General features: G+C 35.5%; 1 protein-coding gene across 1 annotated transcript in view; it reads right to left on the minus strand.

Moving 5' to 3' along the window:
* heca (headcase) overlaps nucleotides 1-24201 on the minus strand; it is a 297163-nt gene that overhangs the window by 159140 nt on the left and 113822 nt on the right. The window contains exon 3 of the mRNA XM_067763632.1: nucleotides 22335-22431. Within this exon, the coding sequence (XP_067619733.1) occupies nucleotides 22335-22431 (97 nt within the window). The remainder of the gene's footprint in view (nucleotides 1-22334; nucleotides 22432-24201) is intronic.

Here is a 24201-nt window from a genome sequence, read left to right on the forward strand (position 1 = left end):
GATAATAAAAAAACATCCTTTTTTAATGTTGATGTTTCCGACCACATAAAAGTTTGAGTTGTTTTGGGATCGTTTCAACTTAAAGTGTTACGAAAATTAAACTTGCCGAATTACGTGTAAAGTTACTCCAGTGGTGAATTACCTTCTAGCGATTTGATTCTTTACTTCTCTATAACTTACAAGTTCTCTATTTAAAATGTTATGTCAAACATTTATACTAAAAGTTTTGTTCGAAACAATCAAGTGTGGCAACTACATGCGAGAGAAGAAATTGAGAATGAGCTGCGCTGCAACTGAAACAATTGAGAATCAGTTTTGTGACTACTATTTACATTTCTATTTGAAAAGCGAAATTCAAAACTATAAATTAAATTATAAAATATAAAATTTGGTGAAAGTGAGTTTAATAAAACAAAATAATAAAGTGTATAATGTTTAATGTGTGCCAGCATATTTGATGTAAGCCCAATTGAAGTTCTAACCGAACTAAGTGCGTATATGTATATGTATGTATATGTAGCAAGCATGCGTATTTATGTATTCACATAGTTACGTATGTATGGATATGGCCACCGTGGTGTGATGGTGGCGTGCTCCGCCTGCCACATCGTCACATCGTATCCCCTGGGTTCGCACCCCGGGCAAAGCAACATTAAAATTTTAGAAGTAAGGTTTTTCAATTAGAAGAAAATTTCTCTAAGCGGGGTTGCCCCTCGGCAGTGTTTGGCAAGCGCTCCGAGTGTATTTCTGCCATGAATAGCTCTCAGTGAAAACTTATCTGCCTTGCAGATGCCGTTCGGGGTCGGCATACAACATGTAGGTCCCGTCCGGCCAATTTGTAGGGAAAATCAAGAGGAGCACGACACAAATTGGAAGAGTAGCTTGGCCTTAGATCTCTTCGGAGGTTATCGGGTCTTACATTTGTTTATTTATGTATATGGCAACATAGGTACTTTCGTACAAAGCTGTCGCAACAACTTTTTTTGTTCATTTGACTACTAAAAGGGTCAATTACGAATCAACGATTTGTGCGCAGTTGATTCAACATCTTGTTGCGATGGATACAAATTAACAGAAATTTCGGTTGAATTGACCCGTATTTCGGTTGATTTTACCAGTATTTTTCTTTCAGTGTACTGTCTGTAAATTTTCTTTGAAAAAAGCTAACTACTTGTGTATGGCAATGGTCCCAAAAAATTCTTAAAAGCACATCTGCACAACTTGTCAACTATTTAACTAGTAGTCAACTTTTTTGTCGAAATATAAGTTACGCTATTGCCCACTGTTATTTGTAACTCTTATACTAAAAACATGGTATAATTTACACTTTGGTTTATGAATTGCTGGGATTTTGCCTGGTCGGTATTTTGTCGTGTGTGGGTTTTGCATTTTAGCACGCTGTATTTCAGAATTGTGTAATTCACGACATTGTTTTAAGCCAAATAGAAAGGCGACAATACCTATAAATATAAACACCAATATGTCAATCCATTAATATATTATTATTATTTCCAAATTCCAGAATAATGACCAATTACGCAATGTTCAGTTAATAACTTTCACAGCTGAATAAATACATAAGTACCGCCCTCTAAGTCAACGCACTAACCCGACATTAAGAAATCGGCTATAAGTTTATCTTACTTGAATTGATTTCTTGTTTTACTAATTTTGCTGTTTAGTAGCTATACTGCCGCTAGAATGTCAATTTGCTGCAGAATTCAATTGTTGCAGATGCCTAAACACAATACCTCAAGATTTCAGTAAATTAGGAAATCCTAAAAGCTTTCATTATTCGACAAACTAAACATTTAAGTAGACATACAGAAAAGATTTTGATTGATTTTCTATAGCGTCATTAGAGTCATTAGTTTCAAGTGACAGAGCGAATGTGTTAGCCAAAACAATGTTGATTTTTAGTGATGTAAAAGCAAAATAAAAGTTCATAGAGGGCAATGGTGGGTGTGGAGGGATTTCGGTTCCCACTCCATATTCGCTAAAAAAAATTGTTTAAATGCAATAAGAGCGCGGAAGTACAAGTAACTGGACTGTCAATTCAAGTGATTTCGTTTCAGTTAGCAAGTTCATTTATTCAAGTGTCATTGGAATGGATTTGCAACTGTCTCATTATGCAACTTATAATGCACAGGTTGAGATTTTTGTAAATACGTAAATGGGTTTTAATTGAGCATTCAAGTTAAGTTATTGCTTCAGTCTGGAGAGTACAAATCTCAAAAGCTTACCCATAAGTCAGAGAAATGCAAATCGCTATGCAAAGGCGCCAGCTAACAGATCTGATCGTCTCTAATTTCTTTGAATTACGGGCAGTTCGCATTATTATTTACAATGCTTTTGAAAAAAATCAAATTCAATTGTTACGCTAAATTTCAAAAAAAAAAAAGTCGAAAAATAGCACATCTTACAACTGAAATATTTTTTTTATTTTTACTTTGTCGTTAAAAAATGTAAACAACAATGCAACATTTGCAGTGATGAAGGTTTTAAATTAAAAACTCATAAAGTAAAATTACACGTATGCATTTCAGGGCGAGGTTGAACGCCTTCACGCTATTTCGTTGGTTTGGCTGTGGGAGCAATATTAGTTAAAATAATAAGCAAAAAATGAAAAGAAAAGAAAAAAAATATTGTCGCGCCGTATTGACCTCATTTTTAAATTATTACTATTTGTTTTATGGTTAATTTTTGAGTAATCCTTTTAACTCTTCTTAATTGTGGTGTTTGCTTTCAACGACGCACAGTGGCGCCTCTGCCGATAAAGCATGGCAAAAATCAAAAAAATTATGAAAGCGTTCGCTAAATCTAATAGAGAATTTTCCAGGGATCAAGAATATATAACTGTTTTTTCACAAAAAATTATTTTTTACCAGGTAAAGCCGCTCAAAGTTGACCAATTTTCAACATTGGGAAAAATTTGAAATTTTTCTTCTTTTTTGTTGTATTTAAAATGGTTTGTGAGTAAATAAGGCGGCCGGTTGTCGTGATCTTGTATAGCAATTAAAGATAATTTAATTTAGAATTGAAACAAAGAAAAAATTGTTTTTTTTTTTTTTTTTTTGTTAAAAGTTGGCGGATATACCTGTTTTTCGAAATACCTATTTTTAGGCCATTTTTAAAACTTTGATTTACGAATTGTATACCTGAAATTCATTTTAATAATTTGAGTAGGTATATAAAGCTATCCATCATACAATGCACATTATCATTCGTCTTTTGGAGATTAAGGAACTAAGTATTCTGTTTACTTAAATAAAGTGAATAGTATTTTTAAATATAGTTCACAGATTAATATTTAGTCAGATATACTCGAAGCCAATACTAATATGTATCTAGAAAACTTGAAACTATTTGCGGTGTTTAAATCTACAAAGTCAAGACGGGACTTCGTTGAGGCTATTATGAGTGAATTAGCGAGTGAAAGAAGCATTAAAGAAAAGGAAGGCCTGGAAGAAAAAATTGGTTTACAATACATTATGATAGCAAGAAAATGGAAGGACGTCTATCGTAACAATTCAACATTTCTAAGTAAGCATGAAAAGTGGCTAGCTGACAAAACTTTTTTGGACGAAGAAACGCCTAGCACGTCAACCAATCCAACTAGAGGGAGACCAACAAAACCCATAGAAGAGTGTTCTACCTACACAAGGAAAAGGAAGCTGTCTGATACCACAAAAGCTATGGCCACGACTCATCTTTCAGAAGCACTGGCTATTAAATATAAAAAAGACGAAGAAAATGTGAAGTATCATATAACAAAAGCAGTTGCGGTAGCAAGTCCAGTGCGACTGATGAGTATCAAAAACAGCATTCCCACACGACCAAATGCGCTACGTAGGAAATACACTCCCGAAGAAGCTTTGGCGCTGTTTATAGATATCGGTTTAACGAAGAAAAAATATATTATATTGCGTAAGTCATTATTGGAACGTAATGCCGATATTTTACCTGGATACAAAAAAAATTACTCAAGCCAAGAAAGAAGCAGTTCCTCTAAATCCCAAAATAACGGAAGTATCAGCTGAAATTGAGCTACAAAACCTAATGGATCACACGTCTACACGACTCCTTCAAAGTTTTACTGAAGAAAAGTTGAAATCACTGCCAAAGGAGCTATCATTGATAACTAAGTGGGGTTGTGATGGATCATCAGGACAAAGCGCATATAAACAAAGAATAAATGTAGACGATGAAACAATTACGGATAGTAATATGTTTATGGCTTCTATTGTTCCATTACGACTAAAAGAATATTGGAAAAATCCACGTCCGTCATCAACTATATTGTGCCGCCTGATGTTATTTAAATACGAGAAGGAGTCTTCGGAACTCATAAAAGCTACAGTGAGTGATATAAAAAATCAAATTGCCAAACTAGAACCAACAATAATTGAAATTGAAGAGGGAAATGTCATTGCAATAAAGCATGATTTTCTTCTAACAATGGTCGATGGAAAAGTTTTGAACTTAATAACAAATACGACATCTACAATGAAATGTCCAATTTGTAAGAAGAGCCAAAAGGACTTAGAAAATCGTGATGATTCAAAACCTGACGAACTAAATTATGAGTATGGAATATCTCCTTTGCATGCTAGGATAAGATGTATGGAATTTGTGTTGAAGCTGGCTTATACACTACCACAACAAGGAGTAGTTTTCGACGACAATACAACATGTAAGGAGAAACAAAACAGGAGAAAAAATAATAATTCAGGATGCATTCTATAAAGAGATTGGCCTTAGAGTTGACTGTCCAAAGTATGGATACGGAAATACAAATGATGGTAACTCCTCAAGAAGATTTTTTGAAAACGATGAAGTGAATGCTCGCATAACAGGAGTTGATAGAGATATTGTGAAAAGATGGGGAGTAATTTTAAATATTTTAAACTGCCATGAACCAGTTAATGGACCCAAATTTGGAGAATATGCATCTAAAACTACAGAGTTGCTGCATCAAAAGTATCCTGAGAAGAAACTTATACCAACGGTACATAAAATTTTAGCACATGGAAAAGATTTAATAGAGTACCAGTGCTTACCATTAGGAGAATTGTCTGAAGAAGCTCAAGAATCTAAGAACAAGGACTACAAAAGATATAGATGTATAACACCTGCAAAGTATCACGAGTTAGACAAAACGAAGACATTTTCAACATGTTAGCTATCTCTTCTGATGCAGACATATCATCTATGAGGTATGTAAGAAAACAAAAAGATCTTACAGATGCGTATAGCTTAGAAATGGTTGCTTTGTTAGATATATGTTCCAGTGACGATGACTATGTTAAGACAAAACAAGTAAGGAAGGCTAAGTTCGGGTGTAACCGAACATTACATACTCAGTTGAGAGCTATGGAGACAAAATAAGGAAAATCACCATGTAGGAAAATGAACCTAGGGTAACCCTGGAATGTGGTTGTATGACATGTGTATCAAATGGAAGGTATTAAAGAGTATTTTAAGAGAGAGAAGGCCATAGTTCTATGGATGGACGCCATTTAGGGATATCGCCATAAAGGTGGACCAGGGCTGACTCTAGAATGTGTTTGTACGATATGGGTATCAAATGAAAGGTGATAATAAGTATTTTAAAAGGGAATGGGCTTTAGTTCTATAGGTGAACGCCTTTTCGAGAAATCCCCATAAAGGTGGACCAGGGGTGACTCTAGAATATGTTTGTACGATATGGGTATCAAATGAAAGCTGTTAATGAGTATTTTGAAAAGGAGTGATCCTTAGTTCCCTAGGTGGACGCCGTTTCGAGATATCGCCATAAAGGTGGACCAGGGGTGTCTCTAGTTGTACGATATGGGAATCAAATGAAAGGTGTTACTGAGCGTTTTAAGAGGGAGTGGGCATTAGGTCTATAGGTGGACGCCTTTTCGAAATGTCGCCATTAGGGTGGGCCAGGGGTGACTCTAGAATGTGTTTGTACGATATGGGTATCAAACGAAAGGTGTTACTGAGCATTTTAAGAGGGAGTGGGCATTATGTCCATAGGTGGACGCCTTTTCGAGATATCGCCATTAGGGTGGGCCAGGGGTGACTCTGGAATGTGTTTGTACGATATGGGTATCAAATGAAAGGTGGTAATGAGTATTTTAAAAGGGAGCAATCCTTAGTTCTATAGGTGGACGCCTTTTCGAGATATCGCCATAAAGGTGGACCAAGGGTGACTCTAGAATGTTTCTACGATATGGGTATCAAACGAAAGGTGTTACTGAGCATTTTAAGAGGGAGTGGGCACTAGGTCTATAGGTGGACGCCTTTTCGAGATATCGCCATTAGGATGGGCCAGGGGTGACTCTAGAATGTTTGTACGATATGGGTATCAAACGAAAGGTGTTACTGAGCATTTTAAGAGGGAGTGCGCATTAGGTCTATAGGTGGACGCCTTTTCGAGATATCGCCATTAGGGTGGGCCAGGGGTGACTCTAGAATGTTTGTACGATATGGGTATCAAAGGAAAGGTGTTACTGAGCATTTTAAGAGGGAGTGGACATTAGGTCTATAGGTGGACGCCTTTTCGAGATATCGCCATTAGGGTGGGCCAGGGGTGACTCTAGAATGTTTTTACGATATGGGTATCAAACGAAAGGTGTTACTGAGCATTTTAAGAGGGAGTGGGCATTAGGTCTATAGGTGCACGCCTTTTCGAGATATCGCCATTAGGGTGGACCAGGGTTGACTCTAGAATGTGTTTGTACGATATGGATATCAAATTAAAGGTATTGATGAGGGTTTTAAAAGCGAGTGGCCCTTAGATGTATATGTGAAGGCGTTCTCGCGATATCGACCAAATGTGGATCAGGTGATCCAGAAAATCATCTGTCGGGTACTGCTAATTTATTTATATATTCAATAACACTAACAGTATTCCTGCCAAGATTCCAAGGGCTGTTGATTTCGCCTTGTAGAACTTTTTCATTTTCTTCTACTTAATATGGTAGGTGTCACACCCATTTTACAAAGTTTTTTCCAAAGTTATATTTTGCGTCAATAAACCAATCCAGTTACCATGTTTCATCCCTTTTTTCGTATTTGGTATAGAATTATGGCATTTTTTTAATTTTTCGTAATTTTCGATATCGATAAAGTGGGCGTGGTTATGGTCGGATTTCGGCCATTTTTTATACCAAGATAAAGTGAGTTCAGATAAGTACGTGGGCTAAGTTTAGTAAAGATATATCGGTTTTTGCTCAAGTTATTGTGTTAACGGCCGAGCGGAAGGACAGACGGTGGACTGTGTATAAAAACTGGGCGTGGCTTCTACCGATTTCGCCCTTTTTCACAGAGAACAGTTAACGTCATAGAATCTATGCTCCTACCAAATTTCAAAAGGATTGGTAAATTTTTGTTCGACTTATGGCATTAAAAGTATTCTAGACACACTAAATGAAAATGGGCGGAGCCACGCCCATTTTGAAATTTTCTTTTATTTTTGTATTTTGTTGCATCATATCATTACTGGAGTTGAATTTTGACTTAATTTACTTATATACAGTAAAGATATTAAATTTTTTGTTAAAATTTGAATTTAAAAAAAAATTTTTTTAAAAAGTGGGCGTGTTCTTCATCCAATTTTGCTAATTTTTATTCAGCGCATATATAGTAATAGTAGTAACGTTCCTGCCAAATTTCATCATGATATCTTCAACGACTGCCAAATTACAGCTTGCAAAACTTTTAAATTACCTTCTTGTAAAAGTGGGCGGTGCCACGCCCATTGTCCAAAATCTTACTAATTTTCTATTCTGCGTCATAACGTCAACCCATCTACCAAGTTTCATCGCTTTAACCGCCTTTGGCAATGAATTAGTGGGCGTGGTTATAGTCCGATATCGTTCATTTTAAATAGCGATCTGAGATGAGTGCTCAGGAACCTACATACCAAATTTCATCAAGATACCTCAAAATTTACTCAAGTTATCGTGTTAACGGACGGACGGACGGACGGACGGACATGGCTCAATCAAATTTTTTCTGGATCCTGATTATTTTGATATATGGAAGTCTATATCTATCTCGATTCCTTTATATATGTACAACCAACCGTTATCCAATCAAACTTAATATACTCTGTGAGCTCTGCTCAACTGAGTATAATAAGTTTCTCACTTCTTATCACAACAATGAAAAAGAGATTTACAAATCAATTTTGTTACTTTATTGAAAAAAAAAATATCTAAGTACAAGTTAATTTTTTATTTAAAAAAAAAAAAATTTATTAATTTAGTAGTTTATAAATATATACTTTTCGTTATTTTCGGTATTTCTCTAAAGTGTATCAAATTTATTTTAAAGCTTAGAAATTTCGCCTTCAAACGAGTATTAAATTTTTATAGAAATCAATACGTCTATCGACTTTGGTACAAATTGGTAAAGCGGTTACTAAGATCAAACTTTTTAGCATAAATGGGCAGTGCCACTCCCTTTTTCCAAAATTCGTTGGCTGTTTAATCTTTAGCTCAAATAAAATTTCATTGAACCACTTTCAATAACTTTTAGTTATTAATAAAATACATATTTGGCTTGTAAATTAAAAAAAAACATGTAAAATTTTACGATGAATTTTGAAGCACCTTGTTATTGTGGCACCAAAAACGGACATTTGAGTTTTGTAAGAGTATTGCCATTTAAAAGAAAGAATACGTCTATCGATTTTGGTAGTTATTGATTACGTGATTACTTAGATACAACTTTTTATCATAAGTGGGCAGTGCCACGCTATCTTATCAAAATTATTAGTTTATCTTATTTAATGCTAAAATACGTCATTTTAAGACAAATCTCATTTTATTTTATTTTTTTATTTTTTACTAAAAACATTTTGTTTTTGCATTTTTTTTTTTTTTATTTTCGACTTTGACGAATTTTTTTGAAGCACCCTGTATCTGTGACATTCTGAGCTGTCACACAATAAAACTTCAAATAATTAGCTTTCATTTGCATTTTAAATTTTTAAAATATCTTCATTGGTTCAAAAGTTATGATTTTTGCAAAGAAACGCAAAAGGCGCCACTGTGCGACGTCTCAGTCAGAAACAGCAATACTTTAAATGCTGAGGAATTGTAAACAAATGAAGAAGCAAATAAACATCAGCAAAAAGCTTCCACATATATCGATTACTTTGACTCAGCAGTAAGTTTTTTTATTTATCTGCACTTGGCTGCAGAGCAAAAAAAATACTCAAAACTTCTATTTATGCGTTTGCTCATACATTTCGAAAAATGCTTAGTATCGTAATAAAAATATTGCAAGGTAAAACCATTCTCTCTTCTCGGCGGCCATGATGGTTTTTTGATTTTTAAAAAAATTTAAAAATCACTTTCCAAAACTTTATGGAAATGCCAAACCAAAGGAAACGAAACAAATTTTTGGTATGTTTGACTTTTTCAAATGTCAAATAAAATATTTGTAAAAAATCAATTGAAAACTGTTTTGAATCATTCACAAATCGGTTTTATGGCTATGTTGTGGTGATGCTTTCGAGTGTTGTGTACCATTTGCTGGTAACTGTAATTTTTTTTTTTTGCAATAATTCCTGTTAGGATGAAAAATGTGTTGCTGGCTGTAAAAACCTAGCCATTGTAATAGGAGCAACACAACAGAACTGCCAAAGCTAATACAACATCCTCGAACCGATTCACCTTTTCGTTGATGTTGTTGTTTTCGCTTTTGTTGTCAGTGAATTTATATTTACAGGCAGACACAGTGATGCCAAAGTCCATAAAATTGCGAGATTCTATTGGCTACTATTTGTTAAAATGTAATTGATAGTGATTAAGGTGAAGCCTGGGCCAAACACTAATTTAAAAGAACTCAAAACAAATCTTTTAATATGGGTACGGCATAACCGTAAATTATTTTAATGCATACGTTCATACAAACACAAACATATATTTTTAGATAGAAGCTATTAGCGTATACATATGTATATTTTGTAAAAAGTTTTGTAAAAAATGTTTGAAAAGGTCAACATTTAAATACTTTTTATGACAAACGTTTTTCGGCAAAGTTTGAGCTGTGACAACGTCGCGCCTGCGTAGAAAGGAATGTGGACATTTTATTGATCATCGTATGCAATTTATTACTAGGATCTACTACATCCCTTGTTTGCTTTTGTTCTCTTTCTGGAGATAAGTCTCAACAAGAATTTACGAGCAGGTTTATGGATAAAAACCAAATTTTCATGTAGAATATCCAAAAATCATAACTTCGCTATATACTGAAGTAGTTCTAAACCTGGTGGTATTTCAGTATAAATCCATTTGTCAACCCATATTGGCCTAATTGCGAATTACTCAGCAAAAAAAAACTTCTGCAGAATTTAGAGAGTGATAACCGCTTTATTTAATCTTTTATCTAAAGAGCACTAACATGCAGCATCAACAACAATAACCAAGATAAGATAATAATAACACGAAATGCCGTTGGGGTATTTTATAGCAATTGCAACAACAGACAAATCTAATTTTTCCACAAATGTGGCCAAATAAATTTAAATGCGCATAATTTTTCTTTATTTGCTTGTTGCTTTTATTTTCACTTTAACGCTGAATCGCCATTCATTTTTCACATTCAGATTTTTGAATATGAATGGGTAGCAAGCAGTCAGTCGGCTATTGCTGCGATTGCAACAACTTAAATGTAACGTTTCAGCGACCGAACGCTTGCACGCTTTTATGTCACTGCTCAGTATTTATCTACTTCTGCAGCTCTTCGCGTGTTAGTTATATGATGCCCGTAAAAACGTTAATAGTTTCGAAATAATTCACTACATAATCCGCGAATTACCTTAACTGCACGCTATTTTCTTAATTCATCTTTTAGAGGTTGTCATTTTCATAAAAATTCCCGTGTTTTGATGTTTCTGTCATATTTCGATAAACTTCCGTTCTCTTCGTTATTCACAACATCCTTCAAAGTGAATTACCGCGGTTGACAATGAATGACGAATGGAAGATCAAATTACGAATGAGAATGAATTATGTACGAACCGTGTCGACATCATATTAGCAAGGAATCTTTTTGCCACAGTGTGATTGGTAATGCTGGCATGGCAGTTGTAGTTATCTGCTATCAAATTACTTTTTGTTTTTTGTTTTTGGGCGTTGCATGACATTTATTGCTGCCAGCTGACAACAGCAATCAAATATACGAAACCAACAACATCAAAAATATATCGTATGTCGTCATCAACAGCAGCATTATCATCGTTACCACTCTTTTAGTCTTCGTCTACCAACCAAAAGCGTCATCAAAGCCAAAAGCAACATCACGGCAATGCATTTTGTCACTGCCACGGCTACTGATCTTTTACTTTTACTTGAGCATTGTACAGCAATTGTTGCTACTTGATTTTGGATTGCTTTACGTTGCCGTTGTCATTACTTTTGATGTGTTGTTTGCCATTACCGGCGAGATAGCTGACGTGTTGTCAACCGCAGCAGCCCCAGTAGTTATGTTATTGTTTTGCTTTTCGTGCTACCTTTTGGGTTTACTTTCTGCTTGACTGATGTTGGTGGATGCCTGGTTGGTTGAGCTACCGCACCAAACTGAAGTCTCTTGATATGCTACTACCATTCCTTTTGTATTTAGTTTATTGTTGCTCTACTAACAAAAATTTGTTCAATTACAATTTTCTATTTTCGCAAATGTAGTTGTTGTTGTCGTTGCTCATGACTGCTGAAAGTAACCGGCGAGTTCGTTATTGTTTCTTTTCCAATTTCAAGTTCAATACCGACGTCGATTGCATAAACAAAATTTTGAAAAGTAATCTCTGTTCTCCTGAAAGAGACAGTGGTTTTGTTTTCCTGATCTGCACTTACAAAATCTACGAGCCACAAACGTTTGTAGAATCTCCAAAAAAGTTAGGACCTCTACATTATGATATGTTGACTATCGGCGGAGCAGGGGCAGTATTCAGTAAGAGAGAGTTTGGAATTATACATTTTCTTTCATATCAATTATATGATGAAAAAGTATACATTTTGAAGCTCACAGTTACTGATACATCATTTAGCGCTTGTTTGCAAAGATAGGAATCGTTTGTTTTTTTTCGCGGACAGCCAAGCCGCTCTTAGGACCTTGTTAACGACAAAAAGGTATGGCCGACTAGGCATATCCATGGTCTCTTTTAAGCTACGTGCGAGCACAAGTACCAATTTGGTCCCAACCACGGTAGCTGAGACCTTCTATGGCATTGCAATGGGCCTGTCTATAACCTAAGTATCGGTCTAAAATAAACATTTTTCGGTTCAGCACTTTCAACTTCACCATACGCCCTGGCCCAATAAATGAATTAGGTACCCTACTCTTTATGAAAATAGTGTATAAAAACTTGTTTTTTGTATTATTTGCACCGCGATGAGACGATTGAGTTGGCAGATCTACTATTCTACTATTGTGTTTTTTCAGTCATAGCGGTATTTATCCGTGGCTGTGACTGAACAATGATACAATGATCTGACCCAAATCCCAGTACACAATATCCACTAATAGATATCGCATTGACTTGTATATAACATTACTGTTACTGAGACATTTTTTTTACCACAAGCCATAAAATCCAAAGTGATTTTTCATTGCTTTTCAGGATAGTTTTTTAAATGTTCAAATCTATACTTGAAGTCAGGGAATTGAGATGAGCTTGAAATTATGTACTTGTGCGTAAAAAAGTTGTATTTTAGTTCACTTCTTGGTATTCACAAACAAAACAGAGATTTTGGCTATTTTGCCAAACATTCGTTAGCATCGCATCGAATTGTTTCTGTGAAGGAAGTTGTGTTTGAGTCGTTGATCCCTAGGATTGGGAAGTCTGATTGGGAACGGTAAACAGATCGCGTCGTTGGCAGTCAGTCACGGCGATCCCTTCCAAGCTGTTTCTGTAATCGCTGTGTTGCTGGGACAAAATCACAGGTCCACGAATATGTCTAGGTGCGATTTGGGACTAAATTTTGAAGTAGAATATGCTCTGCAACAATCCAGATACAGGGCGATCTTCAGCGTTTTTCCGAGATAAATTTCTAGTCGGCAATCCAGATGAAGGGATTCTTCCACTCTGATGTCGATATGTAGAGGATGTTCCTGAACTATTCTAATAGTTGTTTAGTTTTAGAATGCAGAACTGTGCATTTAATATATCAATCTATCAATAAAAAGGTTTTGTAGGAAAAAAACGTATTGCAGTAACAAAAAATTAAAGATATATCATAGCAAAGTGGAAACTTATATCGAATAAACATGAACAATTATCTCTTCAAATTCAACTGTTCTAATTATTACCAATGAAGGATTGCCTGCATAACCCTTTTTATGTATTTAACTTAAGTCGAAAGTTGAACAAAGTAAACAAGAAATGATGACAGATGATGTTACGAGAGGATAAGCGCGCAATAACCAAAATCAACAGTTAACTTATTGCAATTCAACCCTTTACATGAGTTTTCAAATTTAATTAGCACAAAAAATTTAGAGAACCCGAATTTTAGAAGGAATAATGATAAATACATGAAGTTGACTTGCCGCTACTAATTGGGTTATATGGAAAACAGGAGGTGTTTACAAATATGCTAATTAGGTAAATAAAGAGAAGTCAGCAAATAATAAGTGAAAACAAAATGCTAGAGGCTATAAAGCAACGACATATGGCGCATATTTAGAAATGAAAAAATTAACAAACAAAAATGTGCATTTAAAAAATTAAGTTAAATCCGAACAAATAAGGAACGAACTTTTTATTTTCGATTGCATAAAACTAATCAAAGTTGCTCCCTCAGTGGAATTTCAATATAATCAAATAACTTTTGTTGTGCACATTTTTGTAATTGCATATATTTCTTGCAGCGGGCACGAGAGCACAAAAAAATTGTCTAGAGAAACATCTAAATATTGCAACAAAATCGTAATAACTTAATGTACTGCAAGCTATACAAAGGCAAAAGCTGATCTGCTGCACAATCGAAAACTAAGGAAAAAGTTTAATAAGCACGAAATGTATTTATTTCCCGTATTGCAGGATAATGCCAAATAACATTACATAATACACACATACAACAAGTAAGGAAGGCTAAGTTCGGGTGTAACCGAACATTACATACTCAGTTGAGAGCTATGGAGACAAAATAAGGAAAATCAATCTGGGGTAACCCTGGAATGTGGTTGTATAACATGTGTATCAAATGAAAGGTATTAAAGAGTATTTTAAGAGAGAGTAGGTCATAGTTCTATGTATGGACGCCATTTAGGGATTTCGCCATAAAGGTGGACCAGGGCTGACTCTAGAATTTGTTTGTACGATATGGGTATCAAATGAAAGGTGCTACTGAGCATTTTAAGAGGGAGTGGGCCTTAGGTCTATCGGTGGACGCCTTTTCGAGATGTCCCCATTAAGGTGGACCAGGGGTGACTCTAGAATGTGTTTGTACGATATGGGTATCAAATGAAAGGTGGTAATGAGTATTTTAAAAGGGAATGGGCTTTAGTTCTATAGGTGAACGCCTTTTCGAGAAATCGCCATAAAGGTGGGCCAGGGGTGACTCTAGAATATGTTTGTAAGATATGGATATCAAATGAAAGCTGTTAATGAGTATTTTGAAAAGGAGTGATCCTTAGTTCCATAGGTGGACGCCGTTTCGAGATATCGCCATAAAGGTGGACCAGGGGTGTCTCTAGAATGTGTTTGTACGATATGGAAATCAAATGAAAGGTGTTGCTGAGCATTTTAGAGTGGGCATTAGGTCTATAGGTGGACGCCTTTTCGAGATATCGCCATTAGGGTGGGCCAGGGGTGACTCTAGAATGTTTGTACAATATGGGTATCAAACGAAAGGTATTACTGAGCATTTTAAGAGGGAGTGGGCATTAGGTCTATAGGTGGACGCCTTTTCGAAATGTCGCCATTAGAGTGGGCCAGGGGTGACTCTAGAATGTGTTTGTATGATATGGGTATCAAATGAAAGATGGTAATGAGTATTTTAAAAGGGAGTAATCCTTAGTTCTATAGGTGGACGCTTTTCGAGATATCGCCATTAAGGTGGACCAAGGGACACTCTAGAATGTTTGTACGATATGGGTATCAAACGAAGGGTGTTACTGAGCATTTTAAGAGGGAGTGGGCATGAGGTCTATAGGTGGACGCCTTTTCGAGATATCGTCATTAGGGTGGGCCAGGGGTGACTCTAGAATGTGTTTGTACGATATGGGCATCAAACGAAAGGTGTTACTGAGCATTTTAAGAGGGAGTGGGCATTAGGTCTATAGGTGGACGCCCTTTCGAGATATCGCCGTTAGGGTGGGCCAGGGGTGACTCTAGAATGTTTGTACGATATGGGTATCAGACGAAAGGTGTTACTGAGCATTTTAAGAGGGAGTGGGCATTAGGTCTATAGGTGGACGCCTTTTCGAGATATCGCCATTAGGGTGGGCCAGGGGTGACTCTATAATGTGTTTGTACGATATGGGTATCAAATGAAAGGTGGTAAGGAGTATTTTAAAAGGGAGTAATCCTTAGTTCTATAGGTAGACGCCTTTTCGAGATATCGCCATAAAGGTGGACCAAGGGTGACTCTAGAATGTTTGTACGATATGGGTATCAAACGAAAGGTGTTACTGAGCATTTTAAGAGGGAGTGGGCATTAGGTGTATAGGTGGACGCCTTTTCGAGATATCGCCATTAGGGTGGGCCAGGGTGACTCTAGAATGTGTTTGTACGATATGGGTATCAAATGAAAGGTGGTAATGAGTATTTTGAAAGGGAGTAATCCTTAGTTCTATAGGTGGACGCCTTTTCGAGATATCGCCATAAAGGTAGACCAAGGGTGACTCTAGAATGTTTGTACGATATGGGTATCAAACGAAAGGTATTACTGAGCATTTTAAGAGGGAGTCGGAATTAGGTCTATATGTGGACGCATTTTCGAGATATCGCCATTAGGGTGGGCCAGGTGTGACTCTAGAATGTTTGTACGATATGGGTATCAAACGAAAGGTGTTACTGAGCATTTTAAGAGGGAGTGGGCATTAGGTCTATAGGTGGACGCCTTTTCGAGATATCGCCATTAGGGTGGGCCAGGGGTGACTCTAGAATGTTTGTACGATATGGGTATCAAACGAAAGGTGTTACTGAGCATTTTAAGAGGGAGTGGACATTAGGTCTATAGGTGGACGCCTTTTCGAGATATCGCCATTAGGGTGGGCCAGGGGTGACTCTTGAATGTTTGTACGATATGGGTATCAAACGAAAGGTGTTACTGAGCATTTTAAGAGGGAGTGGGCATTAGGTCTATAGGTGGACGCCTTTTCGAGATATCGCCATTAGGGTGGGACAGTGGTGACTCTAGTATGTGTTTGTACGATATGGATATCAAATTAAAGGTATTAATGAGGGTTTTAAAAGCGAGTGGCCCTTAGATGTATATGTGAAGGCGTTCTCGCGATATCGACCAAATTTTGACCAGGTGATCCAGAAATACATCTGTCGGGACTCTTAATTTATTTATATATGCAATACCACTAACAGTATTCCTGCCAAGAGTCCAAGGGCTGTTGATTTCGCCTTGTAGAACTTTTTCATTTCCTTCTACTTAATATGGTAGGTGTCACACCCATTTTACAAAGTTTTTTCCAAAGTTATATTTTGCGTCAATAAACCAATCCAGTTACCATGTTTCATCCCTTTTTTCGTATTTGGTATAGAATTATGGCATTTTTTTCATTTTTCGTAATTTTCGATATCGATAAAGTGGGCGTGGTTATGGTCGGATTTCGGCCATTTTTTATACCAAGATAAGGTGAGTTCAGATAAGTACGTGGGCTAAGTTTAGTAAAGATATATCGGATTTTGCTCAAGTTATTGTGTTAACGGTCGAGCGGAAGGACAGACGGTGGACTGTGTATAAAAACTGGGCGTGGCTTCCACCGATTTCGCCCATTTTCACAGAGAACAGTTACCGTGATAGAATCTATGCTCCTACCGAATTTGAGAAGAATTGGTAAATTTTTGTTCGACTTATGGCAATAAAAGTATTCTAGACAAACTAAATGAAAATGGGCGGAGCCACGCCCATTTTGAAATTTTCTTTTAGTTTTGTATTTTGTTGCATCATATCATTACTTGAGTTGAATTTTGACTTAATTTACTTATATACAGTAAAGATATTAAATTTTTTGTTAAAATTTGAATTAAAAAAAATTTTTTTTTAAAAAGTGGGCGTGTTCTTCATCCAATTTTGCTAATTTTTATTTAGCACATATACAGTAATAGTAGTAACGTTCCTGCCAAATTTCATCATGATATCTGCAACGACTGCCAAATTACAGCTTGCAAAACTTTTAAATTACCTTCTTGTTAAAGTGGGCGTTGCCACGCCCATTGTCCAAAATCTTACTAATTTTCTATTCTGCGTCATAACCTCAACCCATCTACCAAGTTTCGTCGCTTTATCTGTCTTTTGTAATGAATTATCGCACTTTTTCGGTTTTTCGAAATTTTCGATATCGAAAAAGTGGGCGTGGTTATAGTCCGATATCGTTCATTTTAAATAGCGATCTGAGATGAGCGCTCAGGAACCTACATACCAAATTTCATCAAGATACCTCAAAATTTACTCAAGTTATCGTGTTAACGGACGGACGGACGGACGGACGGACGGACATGGCTCAATCAAATTTTTTTTCGATCCTGATTATTTTGATATATGGAAGTCTATATCTATCTCGATTCCTTTATATAAGTACAACCAACCGTTATCCAATCAAACTTAATATACTCTGTGAGCTCTGCTCAACTGAGTATAAAAATATACATCGGAGCATGCCCAAGCGAGGAAAAGAGGAAAAGTTTAAAGACGAAAAAATTCGATACAAAATGAACGAAAAGAATTGAAAGGCGAATTAAGAAATATGCTTTAGAATCTCTAGCAGCAAACAAAAGAAAAATTGAAATTCTTGCATCAAAGGCTGCCCGCCAGACAGTCGACAGCGGCTGAAGAGATTGTTGTAGTAGAAAAGCCGGCATGAGCTACGATAAGTTTGGCCAGCCAAACCCAAGGCTACCTGCCATTTCCGTAGGGAATGCTGTGACTTTACATTCTGACATTCCTTAACTTTTTTATCCTGCCTTAAAATCAGTTGTACAGCTGCAGCGGATCAGTACTTTCATATTATTTCTATTTTACATATTATTATAATTTTTTTTTCAGCAACATCAACAGCACAAATGCTATTCTTTTGCATTTCCCTCCATTTTGACTGTGCATTGGAAAACGAATTAAATATTTATAAATTCAATACAATTTGCAAATGTTATGGCAGTCAGCCAACGAGAAAAGTATTTTGCTCACACTGTTTCTAAAAACTATTTTCAACGGTTTGAACAATGACGGTAACTTGAATACTTTTTTCGTTTTGTGTTTTCATAAGCAACACAAAAAATTTACGCGTCAATCTGCTTAAGACATCAACAGGTAAGAGAGTCATGATCTGGCATTATACCCGTTTTGGCAGGGATTTCAAAACATATAAAACAACGCATGAACAAAATTGAATTGTATTATTTTGTTGTCTGCTGATCAACACCAAAAACACCAAGCACAAATAAAGCATTTGACTGAATTTTCGTGTTATTTTTTTTTTTAATTCAATGAGCGTTTGATCTTTAATAAAGTGGTATTTGATAAAGGTTTCGGTTTTAGTTAGGATCCCAAAATCAAACCTAATACAGTCCTGAGGAAAACAGTACGAAGTTTTTCAGAAAAAATCCCAAACTAACTAAGGGGGACCTTATGGGGCTCGACAACATTATACTCAACGCATCCCAAAGAATAAATAAAATGGGATCAAAACGGTTCTAAACATGCATTGGTTCTCCAAAAAATGCTTCGTTGTATCATCCTAACATTTCCATGCAAACATTTTTACAGTGTGTAGTACATATCCATCATATATATTGTTTTATTTAAATGCGTACACTGAAAGAAAAAGACTGGTAAAATCAACCGAAATACGGGTCAATTCAACCGAAATTTCTGTAAATTTTTATCCATCGCAACAAGATGTTGAATCAACTGCGCACAAATCGTTGATTCGTAATTGACCGTTTTAGTAGTCAAATGAACAAAAAAAAAGCGACAGCTTTGTACGAAAGTACCTATGTTGAGGCATTTGCAAGGCAGATGAATTTTCACTGAGATCTTTTCATGGCAGAAATACACTCGGCGTGCTTGACGAACAGTGCCGAGGGGCGACCCCGGCGGAGTACGGTACCATCACACCACGGCTGCCGCCATATACATACGTAAATATGTGCATACATATAGTACACAGCATACATACAAAGCAGAGAGCGCAGTGAGCGTAAAATTCTCTTTGAAATTTGCTCATGTATTGACTGTTGATCGCTGTTGAAATCACCAGTGAGATCAGTTGTGTTAACAAAAAAATCAGTTAGATTGATTAGGAATCTGTCAATTTTTCAGAATTTTGTTAACTTAAGAGCGACAATTTCTCTTCTGTTGAAATGACTAAACTAATTTGTTCGCTTGACAAAGAACTCGGTCGAATTAACTATAATTCGATCAATTTCACTGAATCTCCGTTAAGTCAAGAACAACAGGACCGATTTGTTGATTTTACTAGCACCATTTCTTTCAGTGTATGAAATAGCATCAATAACAAAAAGAACAGACAAAAGCGAAGGAAGAAACAAAAGGCACTTAAAGGTAAGTAAATTTTTGTTCAATGCCATTGCCAATGTGATGTCAGAAAAAGTTTTGCTGTTTCACTTAGGCGGTGGTGGTGGTAGTGGCTCTTGAAATTTTATTTAATGTTGCATGCAATTCGAACAAACACAAAAGAAATTCAAAACAAAATGTAAAAATAATCATAAAATATTCAAAAGTAATATAAGTGATTTTGCAAATGTTGGAATGTTTCAATTGGGAAGGCGTTAGAGAACGTTGAATGAAGACAAAACGGGGATATTTGGTTTTACCTATACGTAAGAATGATACTCGTATGCATTATCGCAAATTACACTAAGTTATTGATGTGTAAAGATCGTTGGTTAGAGTATGGGGTAATGTAGAATGTAAGCCTAAGATAAGCGTAGGCGGACGCATAGTCTTTGGAACTGGTATGATATTTGAGGGAACAGGCACTACACTGTAGCGTAATGTGGGAACAAATTAAGTTCAGGTAAGGCAAGGAAAATACAGCAAAGTAAAGGAAAGAAGTCAAAACCGAAGGCAAAACCGAAACCGGACGGCGTGTTTTGAAATTGTTATCGAAGTGTTAATGGTTTGTAATCGATGAGATATCGACGAATTTTTAGTTTTTTATAGGCATATTATCGACGAGCTAAAGAGGAGTCATAGATTTGTTATTGAAGTGTTATACATTTTCTATCGATAATACAGTTTATAAATAAGTTAGCGATTTTTTACAGACGAGTCGTTGGTTTGTGATCGAAATTTAACGATTTACTATCAATTATTTGTAGAAATTGTTTAGATATATTATCAGGAAGTAATCGATTTGTTATCAGGTTACTTATTTGTAATCAAAAAGTTATCGGAGAATGTATCAAAAATTAATCGATATAATATCAAAGAGTAATCGATTTGTCATCTTAAAGTTATCGGAGTGTTACCAATTTGTTATCGACGTGTTATCGATTTTTTAACTTGTCAGTATCGGCTATTACCGATAAGAGCCAGACGAAATTCTCAAAAAGCCCGAAAAAAAATAATTATTTCAATTGTGGTTTAACTTCAACCCCTGGGTGTATTCTAGTTAGATGCCGCAAGAACAACTAGTACGCCACATTTTCACATTTTTTTCCTGAGAAATCTTATTTATCAGCGTTTATATGTTTTTTTTTCACCGAATTGAAAATATAATGACAGATTTGAAAATGGGTTTGAAGTTAATTGCGTAGAGTTTTCAATGCAGTTTCAAAATTCGTTTATAAATATGCTTTGAAAAATATGTACAAAGTTTCCTACATCAAGGATTCCCAAGAAAAAATAAAATTTGTACAAACATAGAGATGAAGTATTTACACGAAAATTACTAAGAAAATATTTGTTATGCAATTTCAGTCACCTGAGAGTTAACGGATAGCTCTACGAAGAAGCATAAACAGTACCAGGGGTAGACAAACACGAAGAATTTCTAAGAAATCTCACCAGATGTTCAAAATAATAATTATGAATGAAACAAACAAAAGCGCCAAAAGAATCGCCTTTCAATATTGACTGATGCTGAATGCTCGAGTTATATGACGAATTGAAATAAAAAAACGCAAGCAAAAAATTCAGAACAATGAACATCCCAAACAAATTCTTCCACATACATACATACATATCTACTCATGTTCCAATAAAATGAGCCAATGGAGATGTATTCGCACGAAATTTCTAGGAACTCCAACTCAACTTTGTTTTGTACTTAAGCCACGCTGTCATTCGTTGAGGAATTATATTTAAGTATTTGCCGATCTAGCAAATCCGTGTGGTATTCCGTAGCTGCACATTTTAATTTGGAAGGAAATTGCTGATAGCGTTTTCTTTTCTGGCAAAAGTGTTACACTTTTTGTACGCCTCGCAAGGGTTGTAAATATGTTTTGTTCTGTTCTACAAAACAGGTAACGCCTTTACGAGGAATTTCGTTCTTTTGTGAAAATTGTTGCCTGCTCCTCGCAACGCAAAAGCGTTACACTTTTACCCTGCATAAAATGGCGTTGTGGCAGTGCAACTCTGCTAAACTAGCTGATTAAGACAATTTATTTTCGTAACTTCACATATTTTTAGGCGAGGAAAATTGAAATGAAGGAAATAATTGCTATTGAATTGTTATTATTATTGACAGCGCGTTTGTGAAAATCAGCAAACACACGGGGTAGCCATTATGTTCTTGCACTATAAATTTTGAACATTTTCTGGGGTAGGAGTAACTCTATTAAGGTTTTACCATTTACTTAGTCAACAATTTATTTCAGAAAAGAAAACGCTATAACACTGAAAAATGTACAATGCTTAAGAAAGGGTATCAATTTTATCATGAACGCAAATACCTACTTGATTTCGAAAACAGTGCTTGTGAATTTCAAAAACAAAAAAAAAAACAAGGTTTCCATTATTAACCGGTTAGCGTTTGTGCGTTTAATTGTAAATTTATTTATTAGTCAAGCGAACACTATGGAAACATTCAGTCTATGTGGTCTATGTAGAAGAGTCCTTACGAATCGGTCGGTTCAACGAAATGTTTAAGCCCATTCTAACTGCATTATCATTGCCGACATTATTACTTACCTTTACTTGATAGGAATTTAAGCGCGTCTTCGGCAGCAGATTGAATGATGAAAAATCCAAACGGCGTGAAAATATGCCATTACATCCAGATGTCAGACTGAAAAAAAAAACATTAAGTATGAGTAAATTTTGTGAAACTTAAAATCTCCAAGGAGTGCGCTATCTTACGAGAAGAGTAAATAAATACAAATATAAAATACTTAATACCTATCTCAAGTAAACAGAAGATCTTGAGCAAAGAGAAATATGAAAAAACAATCGTAAACAATCAACATTTTCCGTCACAAAAAACGATCAAAATTAGTCAAAAATTTCTTAAAATAAACAAACAGAGCGCCACACACAAATCGGACGTCAGACACACGCGAACCAACCGATGTGGGAAATGGCTATACATACCAAAGATTTTTGAAAAATAAAGATGTTACATGCGCGAAAAATAGTGTGAAGCAATCTTAACAAAACTCTAGTAGGTCATATTCACCACTCACCACAGCAGAATGTGTTAACTACCACTTTCTGTATTTATTATTTAACAATTTTTTGTACATTTTTTATTCAGCTAATCTATTCAGAATTTTAATTTTTACTCTCTAAAAATCCAATCAGTGTATTTTGTGTGCTAAAATTATATTAAAAATTGTGTTAAAGTTTGTGGTGTGGTGGAAGTGACCTATTTGAATTTTGTGAAGCTCCGTTGCTTTCCACTGAAGTTCGCGCATGCAACATCTTTATACTATATATAAATTATAATATTTGTACATACTAATGTGCTTAATTGCAATATCCAATAAAAATAAACGAAAATAACGATCAAAATTCAACAAATGTGTACGTTTTTTAATTGCTTGATTTAACATTTCGCTTTAATTTAAATTTTATAGCCGGTTTGTTGAGATTATAATTATATAATCCAGCAACGCTTCCTTTTCACTTTTAATTCGAAATTTTTTTTATAATATTTATAAAAGGTGTATCAAAAAGAGGGGCAGAAAGTTAAAAACTTTTGAGAATCTTACGGAAAAAACTTGCTAAAAAACTTTGGCTTGAGCACAGAATTTAACCCCAATGCCTTTTGGTTTTGTTTTTAATGCTATTAAAAAATAAAACAACGATGTGGCGTTTACATTGAAACAAATTTCTTGTACAGTTTACATTCAAAAAAGCAAAATTTACGTTATGCTTCATGAGAATCTAACATCAAATTTTTATTAAAGTTAGTCGCATAAGCAAAAAGAAAGAGTGGCTACGAAGCTGCACAGCTGATTGTATTATAAATACAAAAATGTGAGAAATAGCAACATCCCCTCCCTACCTTTCATTTCACCTACAACTATTTTTAAAGTTGGCTTTAAAACTAAGTCTATTTGACGTAGACCAAAGATATATACCAATCTAAAATTCAAGCAATTTTGAAAAAGTTGACAGCGTACACTCCGGACTACTTGGAGGCGTTTAAGATATCAGGTTTAATTTCGATTTTTAAATCCAGTAGGTTCAGGGAACATTTCCGATACTGTTGTGGGATAAAATAAAAAATAATTCCTTCGATATTTTGAGATCAGTACAGGACTGCAGGGATCATTTCGGTATCGAAAGCTATAACTCGAAGCCATCAGAGTAACTCAGAAATTATTTGCTCTTTTCGACACACCTTTTCACGGCAATGCGCAAAAAAAGCTGTGAGCGATTAGCAATTTACCGAAACTCAAGCGGAAGAAAAAATTGGCTGCAAAAACAACGACGAACTCGCAATAGAAAGAACATTTTTGCGATCCAAAAACAAAAAAAAAACACGATCGGGCATTCACACATACATACTTACAAAAGGGGCGCTCTCAAAAGTGAGCAAAAATTCGTAAAAAAC

The sequence above is a fragment of the Eurosta solidaginis genome, chromosome 1 (assembly GCF_040869045.1).
Source record: "Eurosta solidaginis isolate ZX-2024a chromosome 1, ASM4086904v1, whole genome shotgun sequence".
Classification (NCBI taxonomy): domain Eukaryota; kingdom Metazoa; phylum Arthropoda; class Insecta; order Diptera; family Tephritidae; genus Eurosta; species Eurosta solidaginis.